This window comes from Lineus longissimus, chromosome 2, assembly GCF_910592395.1.
Source record: "Lineus longissimus chromosome 2, tnLinLong1.2, whole genome shotgun sequence".
Classification (NCBI taxonomy): Eukaryota; Metazoa; Nemertea; class Pilidiophora; order Heteronemertea; family Lineidae; genus Lineus; species Lineus longissimus.
The window spans coordinates 11,969,964-11,993,028 of NC_088309.1; the positions used below are offsets into that span (position 1 = coordinate 11,969,964).

The window sequence follows — 23,065 nt, forward strand, 5'->3', positions numbered from 1 at the left end:
CAAATGGCCAATTTACACCAATTGACCTCTGTGACCTTGAAAACTAGGTCAAATCAAAAACCCGTATGATATGTGATGTATCCTTGCTGTACCTACCATAAAAATTTTATCGAAAACGGATCACACTTTTTAGGTTTCTTCTTCTGGCCCCCTGGTGGCCAAGTTAAGAATCAGATCGGACTGAAATTCATTATCAGAGGTTGCCTGACTAGAGGGGTTCTGTGTACAAAGTTTTCAAGTTCATAGCCCTAGCGGTTAAGCAACGTGCCACTGTTTTTGAAATAGGATACGACGACAGACGACGATGGAAGACGGATACTGCGTTATTGTATAGACTCAGGAGAAGGTGAAAAGTCGGCCTTTGATTAAATTATAAGCAGAAAACATAAGGTTGCAAAACCTCATCAATAACAGCAATAATCCAGCAGCTGAAAGTGCAAACTCTAAATGCAAGCAGAATATATAAGGCAGCTCGCTGATGCCGACTAGAACTTCACATACATGAGATAAATTACGAGTACAATTTTGAACAACAAGTAAATGTATTAATTTAAATAACGTGCAAATGAATAAATGCATGCATGAAATTGCTTAAGGGTTTTTTAAACCCCTTAAATTCGCAAGCCCAAACATTGGCAAGGATCTTTTTGAGATTCTTTTCTTTAACGAGATGGACTTCTAGGACCAAACTAGTGAAGAAAGCGTAATACTCAGGGTTCTGCCTTGGAATAAACAGCTTGGTGGTGGTTTTGAAACAAACTGACACTTTTCATGGAAATTATTGTTTTAGCCAAAATAACAGCTATTTTCACTGCCTATTTGAAGGGTTGCAAGGCAAAAGGATCAAGTTTCAAGGTTAGGTTGAATAAGAAGGGACCCCTTCACTTCATTGAAGCCACCCATTTCTGACAACATGGCAAAACCCTGAAAGCACAAGTTCAGCAAAAGATCACATGAGTTCCCAATAAAATTTTTGGAAGGTTTGAACCCAATTATTATCTGCGGATCAAATCGTATTTCACAAATCTTAACCCTTCCACTGCCGTGTGCGACTTCAGTTGAATTTCTGCCTTCGTTCAATTAAGTATTCCATATTTTCGATACTACCGGCCCAATCGGAAGTCTAGTGTATTGTACTCATTTCGTGTGTATACTCATCAATTTAGCCGACGGCAGCGTGTTTCTAGACCGATTTTGGCAGAATTTGAAGCTGGTAAATGTTTAGAAGTGGTAGAGCTGTGAGACCAGAACCAAGAGTCAACAGAGATAAAGTTGTGAGGCGACTTATGACAGATTCTGACTCTGAACTGAGTGAATTGAGTGATAATGGCGATGGTTTTGATGTCAGTGATGAAGATGACAATGATGACATGGTTAATGTACAGCATGTACAGGGTGATGTAGGGGCCCAAAGTCAGGGCCAGGGGGGTTTAGTACAAGATGCAAAAGGTAATTATCCAAAAAATGCGGCAGTGGTAGGGTACCGATCTGTGGAAAATTTGACAGTAAAAGGGTGAAGTCAGGTTTAAGTGCTGAAATTAATATGTGCGTTTTTGGAGAAATACAAAATTGGCATGGCCGAAGTGCATCACTGAGAAACTTAAAATGAGAAATATATCATAAAGAATGCAAGCTTTGCTAATAGCACGTCTGTGCAATCAACCTAGCTTATCCTTTATTCAGCATGCAGGAAGAGATTTTTTGGCACCGATTTACAATGTCATAATGATAACCGGTACCTGATCATCATCAAACCATTATTGTTGGTTTGATCAATATCAAGAATCACTCACAGAACAGAAGATTAAGTCCTCGTCCGCCAAGAATAAAACAAACACCACTCATTTGTTCCACCACTCATCGTTATTCTCACTACTGTAGAGCTGGTAGAGATACAAAGCAGCCATCAGCCCAATCTGAATGACTCGTCCCAATATAATGTCCTTGTAAAGAAACTCTGGATACCAAGACATCCACGATGTATCATCCGCAGTCATACGATGAATATGATTGGTAACAACCTGGGTCACGACGAATATAAATGCAAGTCGAATGATGAATGGCGACTGAACTGGCACAAGTGATGGGGAACAGTCATCTTCGATGTCGACATAGTTCTTATCATCCCTCTGTTAGAAAAGAATGAGAACTGGTCATTTTTCAATTACATTTACTTAAGGTCTTATTCCCTCAATGAATTTGTTCCTTGCTCGTTTTTTTCTGAAATTGATTGACCTTTTTCTATTTGGGGTTCAACTGTGGATTGTAGAAAAACGCATATTATCAATTGTATTGAGCATACATGCGGCTGGCGTGAGAAATCTTCCGACGCCCAAGAGCACCTGAGGTCATATTTATGCATGTAAAATATTGTTCATGGAGTTAACCCAGTAACTTTTCGCTCAGTATTAAGGGAACATTCTAGTGAGAAGTGAGCAATAAGCAACAGAAAGGTAGAAAACCACAACTTACATCATCCCTATTGCTCCAATCGACCATATTTTTCATGAAAGACAGCATACAATACAGGCGCACGACGACCATGATGAGAAATGTTGGCGAGAGTATTTTCAGCAGGAATTGAAACGCACGAGACCCATGATCTAAATGCAAAGGAGATATCACTGTAGTGTCTGTGCTATCATCAAATGCTGTGAGAAGGTTTGAAATGATTAGTCAACAACATCACATATTAACAGTCAACAACATCCTGTTACACTTATATCACAATTCTTTATGCTGGACAATGCCAACGCGCCTATATATTTTTTTTTACTAAGGGCATTAACTTTAGAAAAACATCGGAATTTGAACAAGGTGGACAACATTGACTGTGAAGGAGATTCTATCAGTACGTACCAGCCTTATCAGATGTCACAGAGAAAAACAGCTTGAAGAAGGACAGGTGCAGTGATCTGTAAAAGAACATAATATCCCCATCATTAATCTTTCATTCTTTCATTACTTTAGTGTTGATATTGGTGAAGAAATAACAGAAAGAGGCTGGTGTTCTAACCATCATGCCATCGTTATCACTGATCATCCTTTAGAACAAAATGTCAAGCCTGTACCGGTATCCCAAACTGCAATGACCAACAACAGTCTCACTCTGTGATTGGGTACAAAATTATGCAAATGGTCGAAGGACTTTTTGATGGTCAGGTTCTATTTCAATATTTTAGCAAATTACTCAGAAGTGACCTCTCTTTTAGGGTATGTCATGTTTCCAAAACTGTAGGCAACAAAAGTTTTAAAGACCTGATCATGACTTTGAGGCAGAACCCACTGTAAGAAAGTTAACTTGCGTTTTAGAATCTGGCGGTGTTTCTATGGGGTGATTGGCACTGTATGTTTCTGTGGTCATCGCATAGAGGACACCAAACATCAGCATGGTCACCATGGAAGCATCAGAAATTATACCTGCAACAGAATAAAGGAGATGAAAATGTCCACATTTATTCCATTTCAATAAAGTCTGTAGAAAGAAAAAAGACACAGTACCCCAGTCTGGCCTGGACAAGAGGAATGCTGGATAGGGTCATCTGAGTAATTTTGTGTTTGTTTAACCAAGTACTGTTTACAGCTGTAATAAGCAATCATAATGACAAGGTGCGAAGCTCACAATGTCACATGATGATGCAATTACAGTTGCCCTTTATTCTAAGTACGTGTATTTTCCAGTTTGTGACACATATTTAATTTTTTTAAAGAACTCTATAATAATTTCATGTACATTGTTTAAAAATGATACAGATTGCATGAAACAAGGAAAGTTCCTTTACCTTCGTCAAGGTAGATACTACAGGCATGGATGAAAATACCAATGGCAATGAGCACCAGAATCAACCTGAAAAGACCAGAAAAACTATCATTAAGTTCTTCTTCTGTGTTCACCTTTAACTTTTCATCATCATAATCATCATCATCGTATAAGGTCGAAGGCCTTGTAAGCATTTTGTTGCATGCCACTATGGTAAATGGCAAAAACATTTCACCTATTTATTTGAAAAAAGTTGATTAAACAATTTTAAAATTTCAAATCAATTTTGAGATTAATATAATATTTTAGCAGATTTATACGAAAATTCTTTCCATTTTTCAATTAAATACACAAATGTTTTCGCTTATCATGACATTGCTTGTGGCGAAAAAAGTATAACGCCAACATTGTATTATGGACGACACTTTCGATTGGATAATAGATACAGAACTTACCCTAAATTTTGCTGTGACACTTTATCGGACAATACAATCAAAACTAACCCAAAATTCTGCTTTTGGCAATTCCATAAATGGCATAGTTACTACCACTACCAGGTACATGAATAGTTTCACATCTCATGCGAAGGACATTCAGAGTAAAGCGACTTGCCCAAGGACATCCTGTGCAAGATATTGACCAATGATGTTCTGCTTTTGAGTCATGCTCACTTTTTAAGGGGGCGGAGAGGGAGGGGAGGGGGCAAACATACCACTTTGCAGCAAAGGTGCCATAGCTCAGCACCAGGAGACCAAGAAACACTGATCCAAGGTAGCAGCAACCAGACACCATCAGAATGGTACTCTGAAATAACCAAAAAAATTATCATGCGAAGTCACTGACGATTTTAGGATATGTGCAAGCACTACATTTAAGAAGTGTCATTCATAATACTCGTACTTTTCCAACTTTAAAGGGACAATATCGGCAGCAGCTAGGCAGGCAAGATAAAGTTACACAAAGCCACCAATAGGGGTCTCTCACATTTCACAGTAGGTCGAAATGATTCAGGCTTGTACGAGGGATATTTTTAGTGCTAAGTCTCACATGACCAATTGCCCTTACCGTGTATACTAGTTATTTGAAGATGGCCAAATTAGCCCCTCTTCTCCTGCCTATAGCCCCCTTGAGCCAGCATTGAGCGGCAGTAAACTTAAAGGATACACAACAAATCAAAATTCAATGCATGGTGACATTATCATGTTACCGGCTTCATAACCCTGTATTTTCCTGGAGGTATGGAGTCCACGAAAGGCTACTGCCGACCTATGTGGGATCTATTACTTCCCCTGGCATTCGAACAAGATTTTAACACAGATTTAAACTGATTTCATGAATAGGCAAAATGTGTTGACCGTCGGCTACACCATGCCTGTTTTCGACGTTACCAGACTCCGTCAACCTATGGTGAAAAATTCCTCTGTACATTTTTATATACCGGTACAGAGTTTCTTTCTTCTGGAGACATATAGGCATGAAATTTACAATACACAAACTAAATGATTTGTGAGAAAATTCAAATGCCTTCATAACCGAGTGGTCTTGAAACGCGTCATTGCATAGATTTGAGCATAATAGAACTCTCTCGCGGGTTGTAGCATACCTGGGGACAAGGTAGCAGATAGTCACCATGAGATTAGGCTATAATCTCTTTAGATGAAATCGACATGACTTAAAGACATTATTCTCTTCTCATTTCCAGGATGAACTAATGATACATGAACTAGGTTGCAGAGCAGTAGTATCGTGGATATCAGACTTACTTTGTAGACTTTTGGTCGTTCATCTATTTTATCCTGAAGTTTCTGACTGAGAATCATACACAAACCAACAAGTTCGGCTGCTTCCACAGCTAACCACAGTGGCTCCGAACTCCACAAGATCTTGTCATACACCCAGACCAGGGGGTGTGGTATCAAATTGACAGGTAGGCACATGAGGCCAAGGAAAAGGAACACTTGAGCATAAGGAAGGAGGGCACTCTGAAAATAAGAGAAACTCAAAATGCATATCATCAATTGTATTGAGCACACATGCCGCCTGCGTGGGACACCTTCTTCCAATGGCCAAGAGCACCTAAGGAAATTTATGCATGAAAAATATTGTTCATGGAGCTAACCGAGTAACTGTTCACTCTGAAAACAATAGAAACTCAGAATTACCGTGAGTGATGACACCTTCTAACATTGCTTGCCTAGAACAAGTATTGTGCTTGATACCAGCCAGGTAAGGACTTCCAATTTGCAACCTGTAGGCAGGTACATGCAAATCAGCCTATTGCCTGCTATATCAGTCTCTTCAGTTGATTCGTGGTGCAGCATAATCGACCAGTTGACGAGTATGACAGGATACAATGTCAGTGAATTTTACTGTTGCCCAATTATTAACTTTGTTAGGCAGTTGAATGGTGCAGTTGCATGGGCAGTTGAGAACAAGGTGAAGGATGAAATAGCCTGATTTGGCCTCAACTCATGACTTGGGGATCCTTGCCTGACCAGCAGTTCTATTACATGTAAAAGAAAAACTTCTAGGACAGTTTCCCAGCTCAGGAGTATGGGACCCCTCCCTCCTCCTCTGCTGCGAACTCCATTGTTAGAAATCCTGCCAGTGGCAGCACTTGGCCATGTCACGCTTCATCAAACACAAATGCAACGTTTGGGGTTTTCAGCATAGCTAGCACTAAATATTTGCAAGAATGTCAGCAGTCTTACTTTCTTACATTATGTTCTCAATAAGAGGACACAATACCGCTGGACCGCCAGGTAAGCCATTTGCTGCAATTCAACCACGCATTCTCCCTCATGTTGCATTTCGAAACTTCGGTCCCCTGCAGATATTTTGACGATGGTACTTGCACATAAAAGACATGACCTCTAACAGTAACACATCTCCTTCAAAGAAAACACTGAGTTGCAATTATGAACAAATTGCATCATTCTCAGGCTGTGTCAGCAGATTGGTCAGTTATACGCAAACCATACCATCGTCAGAACTAGCTGGGCCACGGAAGTTACGATGCGTTGTATATCGTCTGCGTACAATACAAGTGGCTAAATAGTCGAGTGAACAAGACGGGTCGGGACGGGTGACCGATAATACCCCCCCCCCAACCTCGAGATTGCTAGGATGACTTATGATTTTTTTGGTTATCGAGCGGGTCCAGGATGAGGAGGATCGCAGAGCCAGATCAGTATCCGAGTCTCGATCGCCAACGGCCAAATTGAAATTTAGATTTAATTGAAGTCAGCAGGTAATGAGGTAGGAAACAGAAATAGAGGATAACGCTGTACAGCATAATCACAATGCCAGTTACCCATTTCAACAAATCTTTCTGAGAATTAACGGCAAAATTTATCATTTATCGTCGAGGAGGAGACACGGCCCGAATGGAATTATTCCTTCGCGTTTACTACAAGAATGCAAGAGCCAAAAATTCTCACCCAAATATCTGGTAATAACTGCAAAATGAGACTATGTAGTATCATTTGCAGCGATATTCTGATAATTGGTTCCGTTCCGAAGAAAGAGCCATACAGTGGAACAGTTATTAGCCACAAATAAGGGATAAAACCGGAGAGAAACTTCAAGCTAAAAAACTTCAAACACGTAAAAAGCCACATGGTTCTGGTTTGTTGGGTATAAAAAGTGGAATCCAGAACATTGATATTGAGATTTTGTTTGTTTTTGTGTTAGGTTTGTATAGTTTACGTTGTGAATAGAGTGTTTGTATCTAGATAATGAAACACTTACCTGACCGAAACCCTTAATATGTAAAGTCAAGGACTTAGTGAGCCCCCCTTTAGGTCGGGGGAGCTCCCCCGAACCCCCCTACGAGCATATGTTAAGTGCAAGCTCGAACAACTACAGCTGTTACAATGGGGGGACACCCCCCAAACCCCCCTCCGTCGACATAGGTTTTTACCAGTGCGTTGGGGGGAAGCCCCCCCCAAACCCCCCCCCCCCCGGTGGACAGTCAACTAGCCCTTCTGTGTCATACTGCTGGAGGGGGGGTGCGATGGGACCATCCATATAGTAATTATAGTTCCTTCCGACACATTTTTGTTTTGGTAATGTAATACATTGTGATTGTCCTTATTCACGGTAAATGGGTTGTCTTCATGCATTCACTTTCGAAACGCATTTTAAAATAGATGTTACGTCCTGTTAATGGGGCACGTCATCATCGCGTACATTTGGGAAAAACTCCCTAACGAGACCGGAGCAGACGGCTGAAAGTAGTTTAATTATTGGCCGCTAGGGTACAGAATGTACGTCGCTCACCCGAATTTTTCACGCAACTATAGCTAAATAGAGCTAGTTCTAGTTTGTGATTCATTTTGATACTTCAGATTTGGGCAGAAGACCAATATAACTTAGTCGTCAGTGTGGTTTTAAGCTGGAAAAACGTATTTGTTTTTCTTAAAGTGCCTTTTTTGGACGGGTGTGTGCGATTGTTTTGTTTTTATGTCACGTGACCTCGATCATGTCGACACAAAATTGAAATAAACCACCCTTTTCTGTCATTATTTAGGACGGATATTTCTCTAATAAAAATATTAATATAATTGGCCAATTTCTTAGGCATATGATGTAGCGAATTCCCATGAAGATTTAAATTAATTTAAGTTAATTTCAATCAATGGGATAGCAACCACCACCGGAAGATCGCGGAGAAATCGGTAAACTCAACGGAGTTAATTCAGAAAAATACCAAAAAAAATTGTTTGTTGGATATACAATATTTACTCTCTTTATTTCACTTCATTTACATTATATACTCCCGCACACACGTGTATCTTAAGAGCCCCTCCTAAAGGGGGTCTTATAATGATCAATGCTTGAGTGATTTTCAAGGCAAAAAGGGTTTGACATTGCGGGTGCCGGTTTTTAATACAAGTCATCATTTTATATCCGCTCAGAGAATTTCTGCTTACATTCTCGACCGAAAGATGACGTTTGGGTAGTCGATTGGTATTATTATCACTAATAAATCGTCATTTTATGTAGGTTTGAATAAACGTTTCAACGTTATCACACCATAACATAAAGTTCAGTCCGTATACACTGATGGGTTTCTCTCGGTACACTGTACATTTGGTGCTAGGCAGTGAAATTTGCATTTTGCTTGTTGCAATGTCATGATGATGATGTCAGCTCTCTTTTCATGTTTTAGTTACACGATCGACACAGTATACACTTACAGGCAGGCTACAGTGTGAACCAAAAAAAATCACCCTAGTAGGTAGTACATGCATATCTTGAAAATTGGGTATTGTGCCTTTCAACTGACCTGTCGGACCTTTCATGCATTTATGTATCGAGATGTTTTTGGACCTCAATGCCTTCTTTGATGATGATGTCATTATATAATTTATAAATTATGAATAATGATGTCAACAACCAACAGTACACCCGCCACGGCCCCGCACGCGTGCATGGGCACTTCGAATATCGATGAGGATGTCAATTGTCATGTCGCCGGTGCTGCCCTTTTCTCTGCGCCAAGCTAATGTCTTTCTTTTTCGTTTCAAGTAGAATCAAGAAACTTTCAACATCGCAATGGATGGTGAGCGAGCTGACTGTCATCTTCAAGACCCCCGTGTGGTCAACAAGAAGACCTATTCAACTCTTTATACCTTGCCAACTCTCCGATATGCAAATGTGGTAAAAACAATAGTATTCATTGATGGAATTTCATCACTGGCATTATGGTTGACAGGTAAGGAGAGTGTTCTTCTTTATTGTTCATTGAAAATGAGGAATGATCAAGCAGCATTAGAAAGACAGAGTCATAGTAAAGTGTGAGATAAATCGAAACTGACCAAATTTCTGTGCTGAAGTATTGCCACATGAAAAACATCGGGCATTTTTAAAAATCGATTGTTCAAGGGAGGAACATTCTTTGATGCTAAAAACTTACATCAGTTATGTTATTGTTAGCCTCACACCTGAAAAATCCCAGAAAGACGTCATGGGGTCGCCGACGGTCTGGCACTTTCGAAAATGACTCAACAGATGTCTTTCTGACGCACTACAGTCTTGTGATGTTTCACGATGTATATGCAAGTGATGTTTCTTTAAGAAATTGGGGGGGGGGGGGCAGAGACCTTTGGAAATTTCCGAAGAAAAGGGAAAACTTAAAGAAAAAGGGCTGGGTTAGTGCCCTTTGATATGAGTAGAAAATGTTTTTTAATTATCTATTCTGAAAAAAGTCTGGGAACACTTTTAGAAGGGGCAGCCCTCCTTTTTCATCTAGAGTGGTAGACTACTTGGCAAGTAAGGTAAAGTGGTACAATTATAGTTCCAGTACAGCTACAGCCCATACTGTGTTGAAAAAAGCTAGCAGTACACAATAAAGCACACAAATGCTATAATTGTAGCGGGGCTATAGTTGTACCACCTTACTTACCTTTTGTTTTCTAGTCCCTCTTTGTTCACAACCACGTGAGAATGTATCAATTTTTTTCAGGTGGCCTGTCACAGTACTTCATCGACAACATTGTCCATTTCCATTTCCTTGAATCAGTATTCGACCTCGCCCTTCTTGCCACAGTAAAGACAATTTTGGTATTCACTCTTTTGGGTTTCTTGGAGCATGCCTCAATGGACCAGATAGAGCGACCGTACAATCGCTCATTATCGACAAAGAAAAACACACTTCATGCAATTTATATAATATTTCTGTTGTTGTGCATGGCATTTGCCATTACGAAAGGTGGTTTGATTCTCAATGCTCTTTTGAATGACCCAAAGTATCCTGGCATGCATCTGACATTCAATATCCTGACAATAAGCGCAGCTGTGTTTAGTATAATTGAGTTCTTATTGGCATTGGCAAGCTTTGCTTTCATGCGGAGGCTGAAACTCGGTCGGATCAAACACATGTATAATGACAACGGACAGGAGGTCGATGAAGAAGGAAAGGTCATCAAGAAAGGTACAAGTCTGAGGCGTTTGGCGACACTTGCCAAAGAGGTGGGTAACCATTCTGTTTGCCTCAGCTAAATTTCAGCACTTGCGCTACAATTTTGAAAAAACACTATCTATTTGATGTCAGTTTCTTCTAATTGAAAAAACTGTGGTAAGCAGAGTACAACGCTATAACTTGTCAGTACCCCTACTATAATTACACCATCATTAAATGGAAATCTGCAAGTACTGCACAGATTTTAACCTGGAGAAAGTGTCTGAACTTTAACATCATTTTCTTTCGAAGTTGCAGTCACTGCCATTTGACAGGAAAATTTCACACTTTTAGTGTCGGGTTACGGCAGCATTTTAGGGCCACTAAAGAAGAAGAAAAAAAGAAAACATTTCTCGTAATAACGACTTTTAATCTCGTAATAACAACTTTCTTTCTCGTTATAACAACTTTCTTTCTCGTTATAATGACTTTTAATCTCATAATAACGACTTTATTTCTCATTATAATGACTTTTAATCTTAAGTCGTTATAACGAGAATGAAAGTCGTTATTACGAGAAATAAAGTCATTATTACGAGATTAAAAGTCGTTATAACGAGAAAGAAAGTCGTTATTACGAGATTAAAAGTCGTTATTACGAGAAAGAAAGTCGTTATTACGAGATTAAAAGTCGTTATTACGAGAAATTTTTTACCATGACTAGGTATTTTGTATATCGAAAAAAACGGGTTAATTCTATAGTTCTGATGTCAGGCAAGGGAAAAAATTGTTTTTCGCTTTGAATGAATCTACAGTGCTATTGTATTTTTCATTAAATTTTTAGGAGCTGCCATTACTGGTGTCTGGTTGCGTTTGTCTCATTTTGTCAAGTGGGACAACCATGGTTGCCCCTCTCTTGTTTGGACAGGTTGTTGATGCAGCACAGAAATCCATGGGTACGTACACAAGGTGGCCACAGTATATTTCCCGGAAGTTGATGGCAGCATCTTCTAAAGGACCACCAGTCCATGTGTGCTGGTACTTAGTATTTTAGGGCAGCCATCCATCAGCCGACTTCAGCTCGGGCTAAAAACCGCATCCTAAGGTTCACATATATTTGATGTGAGAGGTTTTGGTTTTCAGTGCATCTCAACAGTGTTTTACAGTGTACATTTCTTTTGTAATGAAGATGTTGAGTTTCTTTTTATGACTCCAGCTCCTCCCTCTGGGAGCTGGAGTCAGTATTGTTTTCGCTCAGGTTTCTCGTCCAATCACGTGACCTCTCCAACACTCGATAATGCACTCTTTTCGTCCACGTTTTAGGCCAATCTTCGGCATGAACATGAAATCTAATAAGCGCAGTACTTAAATCAGATGTTTCTCTCGCCTTGAAAACATTCCTGGGTAAAATCCATTGAGATTAGCCGAGTTAATCTACTTTTTCCGTGCTTAAAATCTCTGCCGCTGAATTCTATAAATAGAAACTATTAACATCGTGGCAGTGTGGTTCCCATTGTGCGCCCTCCCACTTCACACCATGTCAGGAAGTTTTACGGAGAGGGAGGGCGTATGTGTAACACTACAGCGTAGAGGAGGTATAAATTGTTAAAGGGGTACACCGTTCGTAATTACTTGTGGTCCAGTTAAATAGAAATCCACTAATACACAATGCCGTACTGCAGTTATTGTGAATACAAATTTGTTTAAACTTGGTATTCATGGTATTTGTATATCAGTCTACACAACAGCAATGTTGAAATATATATTTAGTACGTATTTCCACAATCGGACATTTTTAAATTCAATTACAAATGTAAAAATTTTTAACGAACGGCGTAAGCCTTTAAACCAAAAGCATTAGAAAGTTATCCGGTTTATACAAAATCAACCAGAAGGAGAAAAGTTGCACTTCTATTTTCAGCTGAACTCAATAAGAGCGTCCTGATACTTTTGGGTGTGTACGCTGGTGGAACAGTTTTTTCAATGTGTCGATCATGGACATTCACCATCGCCGGACAGCGGGTTGTTGCATCACTGAGGCAGCGTCTCTTTGCCAGGGTCATCATTCAAGATATTGCCTTCTTTGATGTCACAAGGTACGATAGATTAATGTTTTGCACAGACAAATTTCTCTTAAGAACTGCTCTTGCTCTTGTGCGGTACTGAACAATTTAGAGCACTGAATGAAAACTTTGATGAAGCGAAATTGTGTACTTTCTAAATTGTGATTTTTTTGCCCTGTGAGAAGGTAGAAAATGTGTCTACTGATGACTTAGCACTGCAAATGTATGCATTCAGATTTCAACTGTCGAGACACTAGACTGTCGATCACACCAGTAGAGTCTGTGGACCAGACACCATGAGCATTACTGATGTACTGTACAACCTCTTGTAAAAAGACTTTCTCTTGATACAGGCGTGTCTGAATTGTAATTTTGACCAAACCTATCAGTGACAATAACACATTCCATCATATTTGTCACATGGTTCACACAGACACACATTTGATATATGTTTATTGTGTTAGCTGCAGACCAGCTGACAGTTTGATTTATGACATTGTGTCAGGATTGACCTCAAACAGTCAAACATGACTATTAACGAGTTCAGTGTTTCCATGTTTTGACAGTTTCAATCACTTTTTCTTTCTTAACATCAGAACTGGCGAGCTGACCAATCGATTGTCATCGGACACTGGTGTCATTCAGAATGCAGTGACTGTGAATATCTCCATGCTGTTGCGGAACATCCTGCAGGTCTTGGGGTCAATTGTGCTGATGTTTGTGATAAATCCTGCCCTGACTGGTGTGCTCTTGGCTGTCGTACCAATTGTTTCTGTTGGAGCCGTCCAGTATGGTAAGTGCCTCCTCCCCTGACTCTTGCCCACAGTACCCATTGTGTCAGTAGGAACCATCCTATGGTAAGTGCCACCTGCCCTGAGTGGTGTACTCTTCCCTACACTACCCATTGTGTCAGTAGGAACCATCCTATGGTAAGTGCCACCTGCCCTGAATGGTGTACTCTTCCCTACAGTACCCATTGTGTCAGTAGGAACCATCCTATGGTAAGTGCCACCTGCCCTGAGTGGTGTACTCTTCCCTACACTACCCATTGTGTCAGTAGGAACCATCCTATGGTAAGTGCCACCTGCCCTGAGTGGTGTACTCTTCCCTACAGTACCCATTGTGTCAATAGGAACCATCCTATGGTAAGTGCCACCTGCCCTGAGTGGTGTACTCTTCCCTACAGTACCCATTGTGTCAATAGGAACCATCCTATAGTAAGTGCCACCTGCCCTGAGTGGTGTACTCTTCCCTACACTACCCATTGTGTCAGTAGGAACCATCCTATGGTAAGTGCCACCTGCCCTGAGTGGTGTACTCTTCCCTACACTACCCATTGTGTCAGTAGGAACCATCCTATGGTAAGTGCCACCTGCCCTGAGTGGTGAATTCTTCCCTACAGTACCCATTGTGTCAGTAGGAACCATCCTATGGTAAGTGCCACCTGCCCTGAGTGGTGAATTCTTCCCTACAGTACCCATTGTGTCAGTAGGAACCATCCTATGGTAAGTGCCACCTGCCCTGAATGGTGTACTCTTCCCTACAGTACCCATTGTGTCAATAGGAACCATCCTATAGTAAGTGCCATCTGCCCTGAGTGGTGAACTCTTCCCTACACTACCCATTGTGTCAGTAGGAACCATCCTATGGTAAGTGCCACCTGCCCTGAATGGTGTACTCTTCCCTACAGTACCCATTGTGTCAATAGGAACCATCCTATGGTAAGTGCCACCTGCCCTGAATGGTGTACTCTTCCCTACAGTACCCATTGTGTCAGTAGGAACCATCCTATGGTAAGTGCCACCTGCCCTGAATGGTGTACTCTTCCCTACAGTACCCATTGTGACAATAGGAACCATCCTATGGTAAGTGCCACCTGCCCTGAATGGTGTACTCTTCCCTACAGTACCCATTGTGTCAATAGGAACCATCCTATGGTAAGTGCCACCTGCCCTGAATGGTGTACTCTTCCCTACAGTACCCATTGTGTCAGTAAGAACCATCCTATGGTAAGTGCCACCTGCCCTGAATGGTGTACTCTTCCCTACAGTACCCATTGTGACAATAGGAACCATCCTATGGTAAGTGCCACCTGCCCTGAATGGTGTACTCTTCCCTACACTACCCATTGTGTCAGTAGGACTATCCTATGGTAAGTGTCTCCTGCTCTGCGTGGTGTACTCTTGCCTGCAGTACCTATAGTGTCTGTGAGAGGTGTCCAGTACGGTGACTGGTACTCTTGGCGATCATAACCATAATCTGTTGGAGGCATCCAAAATAGTAAATTTGTAATGCCATAACCTCATTTTGTTCGTGTAACAAGATCGAAAAATGTTTTTTGTAATTTCGGGTTTTTGATCTGAAACTGAGAAATTTACAGAAGTCACGGTGTTTCTTGTGTTTTTATCAGTTTCTTTGACCTCACTTGGTCATGTTTGTTGTTTCAGTTTCCCCAGGTTTTTAACTGGCAGCAGTAATGCTATGAAATTGCTTATTGGCTAACATGTTTTTTGTTTTACAATATTGGTGAAATTCGTGGTTTCTTTTCCTGCTGTATTTTTATTTAGACTTATTTTTATCTGCTGTCAGGTATGTTTGTGAAGAAAAAGCAACAGAAATTCCAAGATCGCCTGGCAGAAGCCAGCACTGTTGCTGAGGAGTGCATCTCAAGTGCACGGACAGTCCGCATGTTCAGCAGTGAAAGGGCGTCCATCAAAGCTTATGATGAAAAGGTCCAATTAAGTTATCAAGTTGGGAAGATTCTTGCAATAGCTGGAGGTAAGTAAGGGTGCAGTGGAGTACTAGTTAGGGTGAAAGACTCATTGTCTAAATCAACACTGGTTTGGGCACCACTCTCCCAGGTCCAGCTTGAAGTGTAAGTCGATTAACCCTTTAGCACTCCAGCGTTTTAATTTTTTTCCATCTGTCCCTCCAAAAAAATACCTAAAAATGAGCAATTTCAACATGAAATTTGTAGTATTACTCGTCAGTAAACGGATAACTCCATGACTGAACAGAAGTTCGGCTCAGAACATCGGCTCAAGTAAAACGATGTTTTTATTCAACACTTTCACGTCAGATGTCGCCCAAACCTGCAGGCGTTTGGAGGGCTGAAGGGTTAAAGCTGAACTCCTCTTCATTTCTGTAACCACTGTGAGCATTTAAAACGACCCAACAAAACATCTGAGGGGATAAACGTAGTTTGGTGAATATTCAAGAGACTGTAACAGCTGAACTGTTAAAACACCAGCTGAACTCAAAAGAGGGAGACAAGCTGGCACCTCACATGGTATGGTAGTCAATAATATTTTCAAATGTGATATTTGCATTTTAGATAGACAGTTTATTAAACAACCTTCTTTGTTTCCATGCAATCATCTTAACTTTCCAGGTGCTTTTGAGGGAGTAATCGGCCTTGCAGCATATGGTGCCATTGTGTTGGTTCTGTGGTATGGTGGCAAACTTGTTTTTGAACAGGTTATAACTGCAGGAGTTCTTTTCTGTAAGTAACAAAAATGCATCAAACCTTAACCCTTTCGCTGCGGCAGCCATTTTTCAACCAGTGCCGCCGTGTGCTGACAGTCGATACCAATAATAAATATTGGAGCTAACTTTAAACTGAATGGTCAAAACCATTAGAAAGTGTCGCCATCAATACTATTAGGATGAAACTAAATATTCCCAAGTTTGTTTTGCGTATTTAGAGAGGTTGCCAGCAAGTGCACGTCACCCTCACAACATCATGGGACCATGTACATGACGTGCTATGCACGTCACCCACAGCGAAAGGGTTAATATCTCTATTGAACTGAGCCGTGGGCTTTTTACAAAGGTTGAAAGTGTTAGACCTCCACTCCTTTGCATTTTGGCTCCAAAATTTGTAAAAGCGATAAACCAATTCAACTTGGCTTTGATATCTAATTACGATGATATAGCACAGGCAGATAAGACAGGGCTTTTCTTATTCAAGCTAGGTCCATCAAAAAGTTCCTCTTTCTCTGTTTCAGCATTTATGTTGTACACGCTACAAGTCTCGATAGCATTCGGCACTCTGTCATCGCTCTATGGAGACTTCATGAAAGCAGTCGGAGCGTCGGTGCGTATCTTCGACTTGCTCGATCGAGTCCCGGAGGTACCGTGCCAGGGTGGTGACAAGCCTATCGACTTTGACGGCAGTATCAGTTTCCATAATGTTCGGTTCACGTATCCATCTCGGCCTGATACGGAAGTTTTGAAAGATGTCAGTTTTTCTGTCCAGCCCGGGCAGATGGTCGCACTCGTTGGTCCATCAGGTGGAGGCAAGTCGACCATTGTTAGTTTGATAGAGCGTTTCTATGACCCTCGTTCAGGATCTGTTGATGTAGGTGAGTAGAAAAGCCAAAAGTCCATCTCTTTGTTTAACAAAGCAAGCAAAATTGTTTTAGTTTGTGAGATAAAATTTAGCCTTCTGGGGGTTTGTTCTGATGAATGGTAGGAGTTATGATAATTTGTCAAGTCCGTCATATTAAGAAGTTTAAAAAGAAAAACTTATTAGAGGGTTCATCTGGACATGTTATTTCCCTCGATTAATCGGTGGTATTCCAAATGATGAAAAAATGTGCGCTCTCTAATTTGTAAAACTAATAAAACTTGTTTCTGAGGTAAAAAGAAAAAAAGTGTTGTTTATTTCACAGGTTCCTATAACCTGAAGACCCTGGATCCAGAATGGTTACACGCGAAAGTGTCGATGGTTGGTCAGGAACCAGTCCTGTTTGCATCCTCCATAAGGGATAATATAGCATATGGACGGGAAGCCTCGCTGGAGGAGGTAAGTTGTTGGAAGACGACTGTCCAACGTTTTTTTCAGCATAGGTTTCTTCTGGCTACCCTGGTTCCCCCCTACTGTCCGAAGTGCTTAAATATGCTATGGTATTGTCTCATGAGCTAAAATGTATATGGGAGCTCACTTACTTGACTTTTCATTTTTTGAAAAGGATGTTTGTGCTTAAATTCATGGACATGAAAATAAAGGTACTGTACATGTTTTTTTAACCCTCAGGATTGCAATAATGTATTATTTATGGTCTCCACACTCTCAGTGGAGACCATCTTGATATCACTGGGTAGGTAGGTTCTGTTTCTTGTTCTTCTTCCACAAAACATTTATGGAGCTTGTCCAGCGTACGGCCAAACTGCTGAATAGATCAAGGATCAATCACTCCAATCCCATTGAAGGAAATTCGATGCATGGAATATCACAAAAAGATTTTCAATATTCTCATTATTTCCATGACTTTGAAGGACTTTGAAGCATTTTTTGCTCAGATATCGTCTTCTCCCAACATGCCGAAGCCGCGATTCAATCTGACATGCGCAGAGGCGAGATTCTGACACATTTGCATAAGCTCCGCCCCATCATAATGACGTCATTCTTCTCATGGCCGAACCGATCCACATGGAGTTGGTCGAGCGAAGAACGCGTTAGCAGTTTAGTGACTGTTGAATGTAGAAATCAAGGGTAGGGGAGCCAAAGTAATAGCCTTAAATGCTTATCGATAATCCATCCTGCCCATCTAAAATAGTTTGGGTGCTGTTTGAATGATTATTGAGCGTGTTATTTTGAGAAAGAGCGAGCGTCCGGAAATAGATCATGCGTGAATCGGCATGCAGATAGGCGGAATTTCCTCGCTATTCTTTTCCCCGTTGTTTGGAAACTCTACGCCAACTACTTCAACTTTCACTAGTACTCCATCTATAACTGCACCTAGGCCTCCTGGCCCTAGCCCATCACGACACATATCCAGCTCTTATTCCCAAAACCAAACTGTGGCTTCATATGAAGCAAAATCACCATCCATTGCACAGTTTTCCCTATGTGGGGACCATCAAATTTGCTGTAAAGCAAATTTCTCAATTCTAGTTTATATTCAGCCTTGCCATAGTCGTATTTTACCAATATAAATCTAACTATGATGTTGTTGCCTTCCAGGTGATAGAGGCATCAAAGCAAGCCAATGCCCATGACTTCATCCTGTCATTTGATGAAGGGTATGATACATTAGTGGGTGAGAGGGGTGTCAGGTTGTCTGGAGGACAGAAACAGAGGGTTGCTATAGCCAGGGCACTCATAATGAATCCTGATGTATTACTCTTGGATGAGGTAGGTGTTTTTGGCTTAATAGAAATGTGTTACAATCTATTCATTGGGTGCATAAAGACATGAGTTGTACAGCTACTGCCACATGTTGGAAACCCCTGTTTGAGACCATTAACAGGAATTGCTATGAGAAGTCGGTTAGTGTTTTATTTGGTCGCAGAAATGTAGAAATCATGTTGGTTGCAAAATTATATTTAAGGAAAAACCAAACTTTGGTTTTGCAAAGTTGCCAGGCTCATTTTGAGTAACTTTCCACCTATTTCAGGCAACAAGTGCTTTGGATGCAGAAAGTGAACACTTGGTGCAGGAGGCTATTGATAATGCGATGAACAACAGGACTGTTTTGGTCATTGCTCATAGGCTGTCGACAGTAAAACATGCATCAAAGGTAAGGCTGTCTCTTGTCTCTTTCATATATATTTCTATTCAATGGAATTTCAGAAATTAAGAGCTTTTTTTAACACAGAAAAGGAAATGCTGGGCGGAAATTACATTGTTTAGCTAGTATGTTGTGTGCGCATCAGTTTAAATAGTGTGGTGGCCATCTGGACTGGTGTAACAGTACTGATCTCTGTCAAGTTTGATAACAGATGCAAGCGCCAGGTATTAGTGAGCCTGGCCAAAAACAAAATGATTTTTATATACAAGTGTTAGTGAGCCTGGTCAAAAAACAAAATGATATGCAAGGTGTTAATAGTGAGCCAAGTCAAAACAAAATTGATATGCAGGTGTAAGTAAGCCTGGTCAACACCAGAGTGATATGCAGGTGTTAGTGAGCCTGGTCAACACCAAAGTGATATGCAGGTGTTAGTGAGCCTGGTCAACACCAAAGTGATATGCAGGTATTAGTGAACCTTGCCAAACATCAAGGTGATATGCAGGTGTTAGTGAGCCTGGCCAAACATCAAGGTGATATGCAGGTGTTAGTGAGCCTGAACATAAACCAAGGTAATTCATGTAGATGTTAGTGAGCCTGGCCAAACACCAAAATGATATGCAGACCTATCAAAGAGCAATACAGATGAAGATCCAATTTTTTGAAGAATTGGCCATAAAGGGTAAAAATGGCTAAAGACAGATATCAAAACTATCCTTGAATTCAACAACATCTGTGATTTATTGGCTATTCTGATGGCACTGTTTTATTCCTTTTTCAGGTGTTAGTGATAGACAAGGGACAGGTGGCTGAACAAGGTACGCACGATGAACTTCTTGAGCGTGATGGTGTGTACAAGAAACTGGTTCTCAGACAATTGATGGCAGGAAAGGCAGGTGATAAGAAAGAAGGGGACAGTAGTCTGGAGCAGTCGGAGGAGGTGGCTGAGTCGGAGAAGGTGGCAACAGTACCTGATGTAGATTAATGATCTTGACTATGATCATTGACTATGATCATCTGAATGATTCTAACACCTTGGCAACCATGTAGAGAATGCCAGCAACAGTGACAAAAGAAGAAAGTCAAAAGTTGGAGGAACGAATTGAGATGTATGTGTGATCATGAATCAATGGTAGTAGATTATTAGAAAGTATTAGGTGTAAAGATTTATTGTATTAATTAAATCACTTATGGACATTTTGTTGTTGTTATATGTATGATTTGGTCTGCACAGTGATACAATTAAAGTAAAAAATTCAAACATTCCAAACCCATCTTTTATCTGTAATTTATTGGTTAATTCTGTGTAATCATTCTGCCATACATGTACATGTGGATCATAGTTGAAAATTGGGCTTTTGCAATAGAGGTAGTCTTTTACATGGGTTAGATTTTGTTTTGAACTTGTGTATGATAGCAAAATAACCCAAGTGAGATTTCGAAGCCAGCAGAACTCACCAGAGATTGGTCTTTGGTCAGGATACCATTGGAAGTTCAGTGAGGGTGGTTTGTCTTTATTGAAAGCCAAAAGTGACCATGTGTGTTATCAAGGCTAATTTGATCAAAAAGAGTAAGAAGCATCCAACCATTATCAGCCAACATTCTAAAATACCTTTGAATTCAACGGTTATGGTTATGCGCTTGAGTTGGTGCAAAATGTGGAAGCTGTCAAAAAGCATTTAAAAAACACCTTTTTCGTTGTTTAATTTGAGATATTTTAGATTAGAAATTGATACCTCACTGTTGGTATTGATTGTCTTACCAAAACCGCGACGGTGGTGCTACCGAGGCAGAGCCAACCAATACCTCCAGTTTAGTATCAATTCCTCAAACCAAATCAATTGCAAAATTAAATTCGGTTTTGTTAGAGTGAGTCGGTGGATTAATAGAGTGAACAAAGTGAGTTTGCCTGCAGCAATGCAAATTATGAAAACGCCTGATGGGATATTCAAAATTCTGTACCAGCCTCTTGGGATGGTATATATCAACGTTACCTCTGCGTGTGTTGACCATACTGAGTGTGGGAGAACGATTCTATATGGAACAGGCAGTGTAAGTTGACCATGACATAAAAGTCATGTTTTAAATCAAATCATCACCAAGAGCATTCAAAGTATCATGAACATTGAAAGGCATGAACAACTTCAAGTAAATTGCTTGAATGAGCTTGTATATTTTTACTTTTATGCCATGGTAAACAAACGTGCCTGTGAAAAGGGTCATTTCAAAATGGCCACAATTTATTTTCGCAGGTGTTTATTGAGTTGTCGCCTGTTCTTATTTGTGAAAATTGTCAGTATTATGTCATTATCAACGATGATCTCATTTCTGTTTATCATCTTATGTCATCTTGCCAGCGTACATGTAGTAATCCTATTGAATTTTTGCCGAAGGTATGGAATCTTCTATAGGCTACTGTCCACCTATGTGGGCTCTTAAAATTGCTGTGGCATAGACACTCAGATACACGGGATCACAGCTTTTAGACTCATCCAACAGACTCTTGGATATTTGATACATTGTATATGTGTTGTGAAGGGCCAGGAATTTTAGTTCCTTGAATCCCACGCCAGTTCATCCAGAAATTCGAACCAGGGTTCTCTCCAGGATCGAACCGGGGCCCTGTTGCATGGTAGCCAGCAGTGTCAACTGCTAGGCTACGAGGCTCACCTATTTGGATCAGTCGAATCAACTGCTTGAAGGTTGTCACAATGTCAGTGTTGGCTTTGGGAAAAGATGAGGGTCTGTGTGAGGATAGCCTGAATGAACTACAGTATCGCCTATTGTTGAGTGGAGAGAAATTGTGTAGTGGTTTAGACCGGAAACCACTTTTTTAATAAAGAATGTAAAGTATTTAGAAAAAAAATTGTACTGATCATTTGATGAAGATGGCTTTAAGTACAAGTACGGGTAGGCATGAGAATTGTGTCTGACATTTGTCTGAAGTAGTAGGTTTTGTTATTTGTGGTAGAAAAACACTATATTAGCTTCAGTTTGAAAAGCAAACATATGGCAATTTTTTGCTTAGTAAAGTAGTTAGTAGTACATTTAGATGCCATTTGTCCACCTTATTTAGTTAAATCATCGACAAACTAATCTCATGAGAAATGAGAACTTGATATTTGGCACGTGTAATTGGTGTAGGGTGTTTTTAGATGTTTGTTTCAAAGTTAATTGCTATTATAATATTTTACTGCATTTGATATCCGAAGTACCTTTAGGTTTTGGGAGTGACTTTGAATTGTAGGGTGCCAGTTTGAGTCAAGAATCAAGAATCCATTGATTTTTTATCTATTATGTACACATATGTTTTCCAACTACTCACCAGTCAGCGGAAAATATCATGAGAAACACATTGAGGTCAAATCGTCATGAGTTGGAGGCGTGGCTAGTGCCACTTGATACTGTCAACCGGCCTGCAATGGCCAAGCATGGGCACTTCCAGGAGTGTTTACAGTAATATGGATGACGTACACTGTGTGTATTGTAAACGGTCGTTGTCAGTAAATGTGATGTTTTCCCCACTAATCAACCCCATCAAAAGTGCCTGGAAGTGTAGAGCTGTGTGAGCGTTGGTTGGTTTCCTACAAAAAGGTTTGGGATTGGGCAGGGAAATGAGTGAATTAAGAAAGCGCTTTGAGACAGTGCAAATTTAAAGTGCTATATGAGAACTTGGATTATGGGTACTGCTTCCCAAAGTGTTCTTTGCAATTTTTGAATCTGTGATTACGTTTTTGTGCTGTTAAAAAATAAAACATCCTCTTAGTTTTATAAGTTTTTTGCACATTGTATGTAAAAAATTCATCTTTAGTATTTTTAAGTATTT

General features: G+C 40.4%; 2 protein-coding genes across 9 annotated transcripts; one reads left to right on the plus strand and one right to left on the minus strand.

Moving 5' to 3' along the window:
- Positions 1–1,617: 1,617 nt before the first annotated feature.
- On the minus strand, positions 1,618–7,671 carry LOC135482633 (uncharacterized). 3 transcript variants are annotated; one of them, XM_064762858.1, is made up of 8 exons: positions 7,511–7,671; positions 5,524–5,742; positions 4,473–4,564; positions 3,783–3,847; positions 3,306–3,420; positions 2,860–2,915; positions 2,473–2,603; positions 1,618–2,129 (listed from the first exon to the last, which is right to left on the minus strand). In XM_064762858.1, the coding sequence occupies exons 2-8, from the start codon at positions 5,695–5,697 to the stop codon at positions 1,842–1,844; spliced, it is 921 nt and encodes a 306-aa protein (XP_064618928.1). In that variant the 5' UTR covers positions 5,698–5,742; positions 7,511–7,671; the 3' UTR covers positions 1,618–1,841. The 3 variants fall into 3 exon arrangements, with proteins under 3 accessions (XP_064618928.1, XP_064618926.1, XP_064618927.1); XM_064762856.1 differs by lacking the exon at positions 7,511–7,671 and adding an exon at positions 7,201–7,382; XM_064762857.1 differs by lacking the exon at positions 7,511–7,671 and adding an exon at positions 7,074–7,134.
- LOC135482631 (ABC transporter B family member 1-like) lies at positions 7,289–23,059 on the plus strand. 6 transcript variants are annotated; one of them, XM_064762851.1, is made up of 14 exons: positions 7,289–7,366; positions 8,934–8,998; positions 9,293–9,479; positions 10,230–10,735; positions 11,509–11,620; positions 12,586–12,760; positions 13,324–13,520; positions 15,317–15,505; positions 16,119–16,229; positions 16,735–17,091; positions 17,401–17,534; positions 18,696–18,866; positions 19,129–19,251; positions 20,021–23,059. In XM_064762851.1, exons 3-14 carry the CDS (start codon positions 9,320–9,322, stop codon positions 20,222–20,224), a joined length of 2,439 nt encoding a protein of 812 aa, XP_064618921.1. In that variant the 5' UTR covers positions 7,289–7,366; positions 8,934–8,998; positions 9,293–9,319; the 3' UTR covers positions 20,225–23,059. The 6 variants fall into 6 exon arrangements, with proteins under 6 accessions (XP_064618921.1, XP_064618919.1, XP_064618923.1 ...); XM_064762849.1 differs by lacking the exon at positions 7,289–7,366 and adding an exon at positions 8,535–8,763; XM_064762852.1 differs by lacking the exon at positions 7,289–7,366 and adding an exon at positions 8,715–8,731.
- Positions 23,060–23,065: the final 6 nt, after the last annotated feature.

Excerpts from the sequence above, each read along its gene's own strand:
- LOC135482633 (XM_064762856.1), bottom strand. The coding sequence starts at position 7,380 with ATGTGGCTTTTTACGTGTTTGAAGTTTTTTAGCTTGAAGTTTCTCTCC. Across the intron at positions 3,848-4,472 it reads GGCACCTTTGCTGCAAAGTG|GTTGATTCTGGTGCTCATTG; the intron begins GTATGTTTGCCC and ends TGGTCTTTTCAG. Across the intron at positions 3,421-3,782 it reads TAGTATCTACCTTGACGAAG|GTATAATTTCTGATGCTTCC; the intron begins GTAAAGGAACTT and ends ATTCTGTTGCAG.
- LOC135482631 (XM_064762851.1), top strand. The coding sequence starts at position 9,320 with ATGGATGGTGAGCGAGCTGACTGTCATCTTCAAGACCCCCGTGTGGTC. Across the intron at positions 18,867-19,128 it reads ATGTATTACTCTTGGATGAG|GCAACAAGTGCTTTGGATGC; the intron begins GTAGGTGTTTTT and ends CACCTATTTCAG. Across the intron at positions 19,252-20,020 it reads CAGTAAAACATGCATCAAAG|GTGTTAGTGATAGACAAGGG; the intron begins GTAAGGCTGTCT and ends TTCCTTTTTCAG.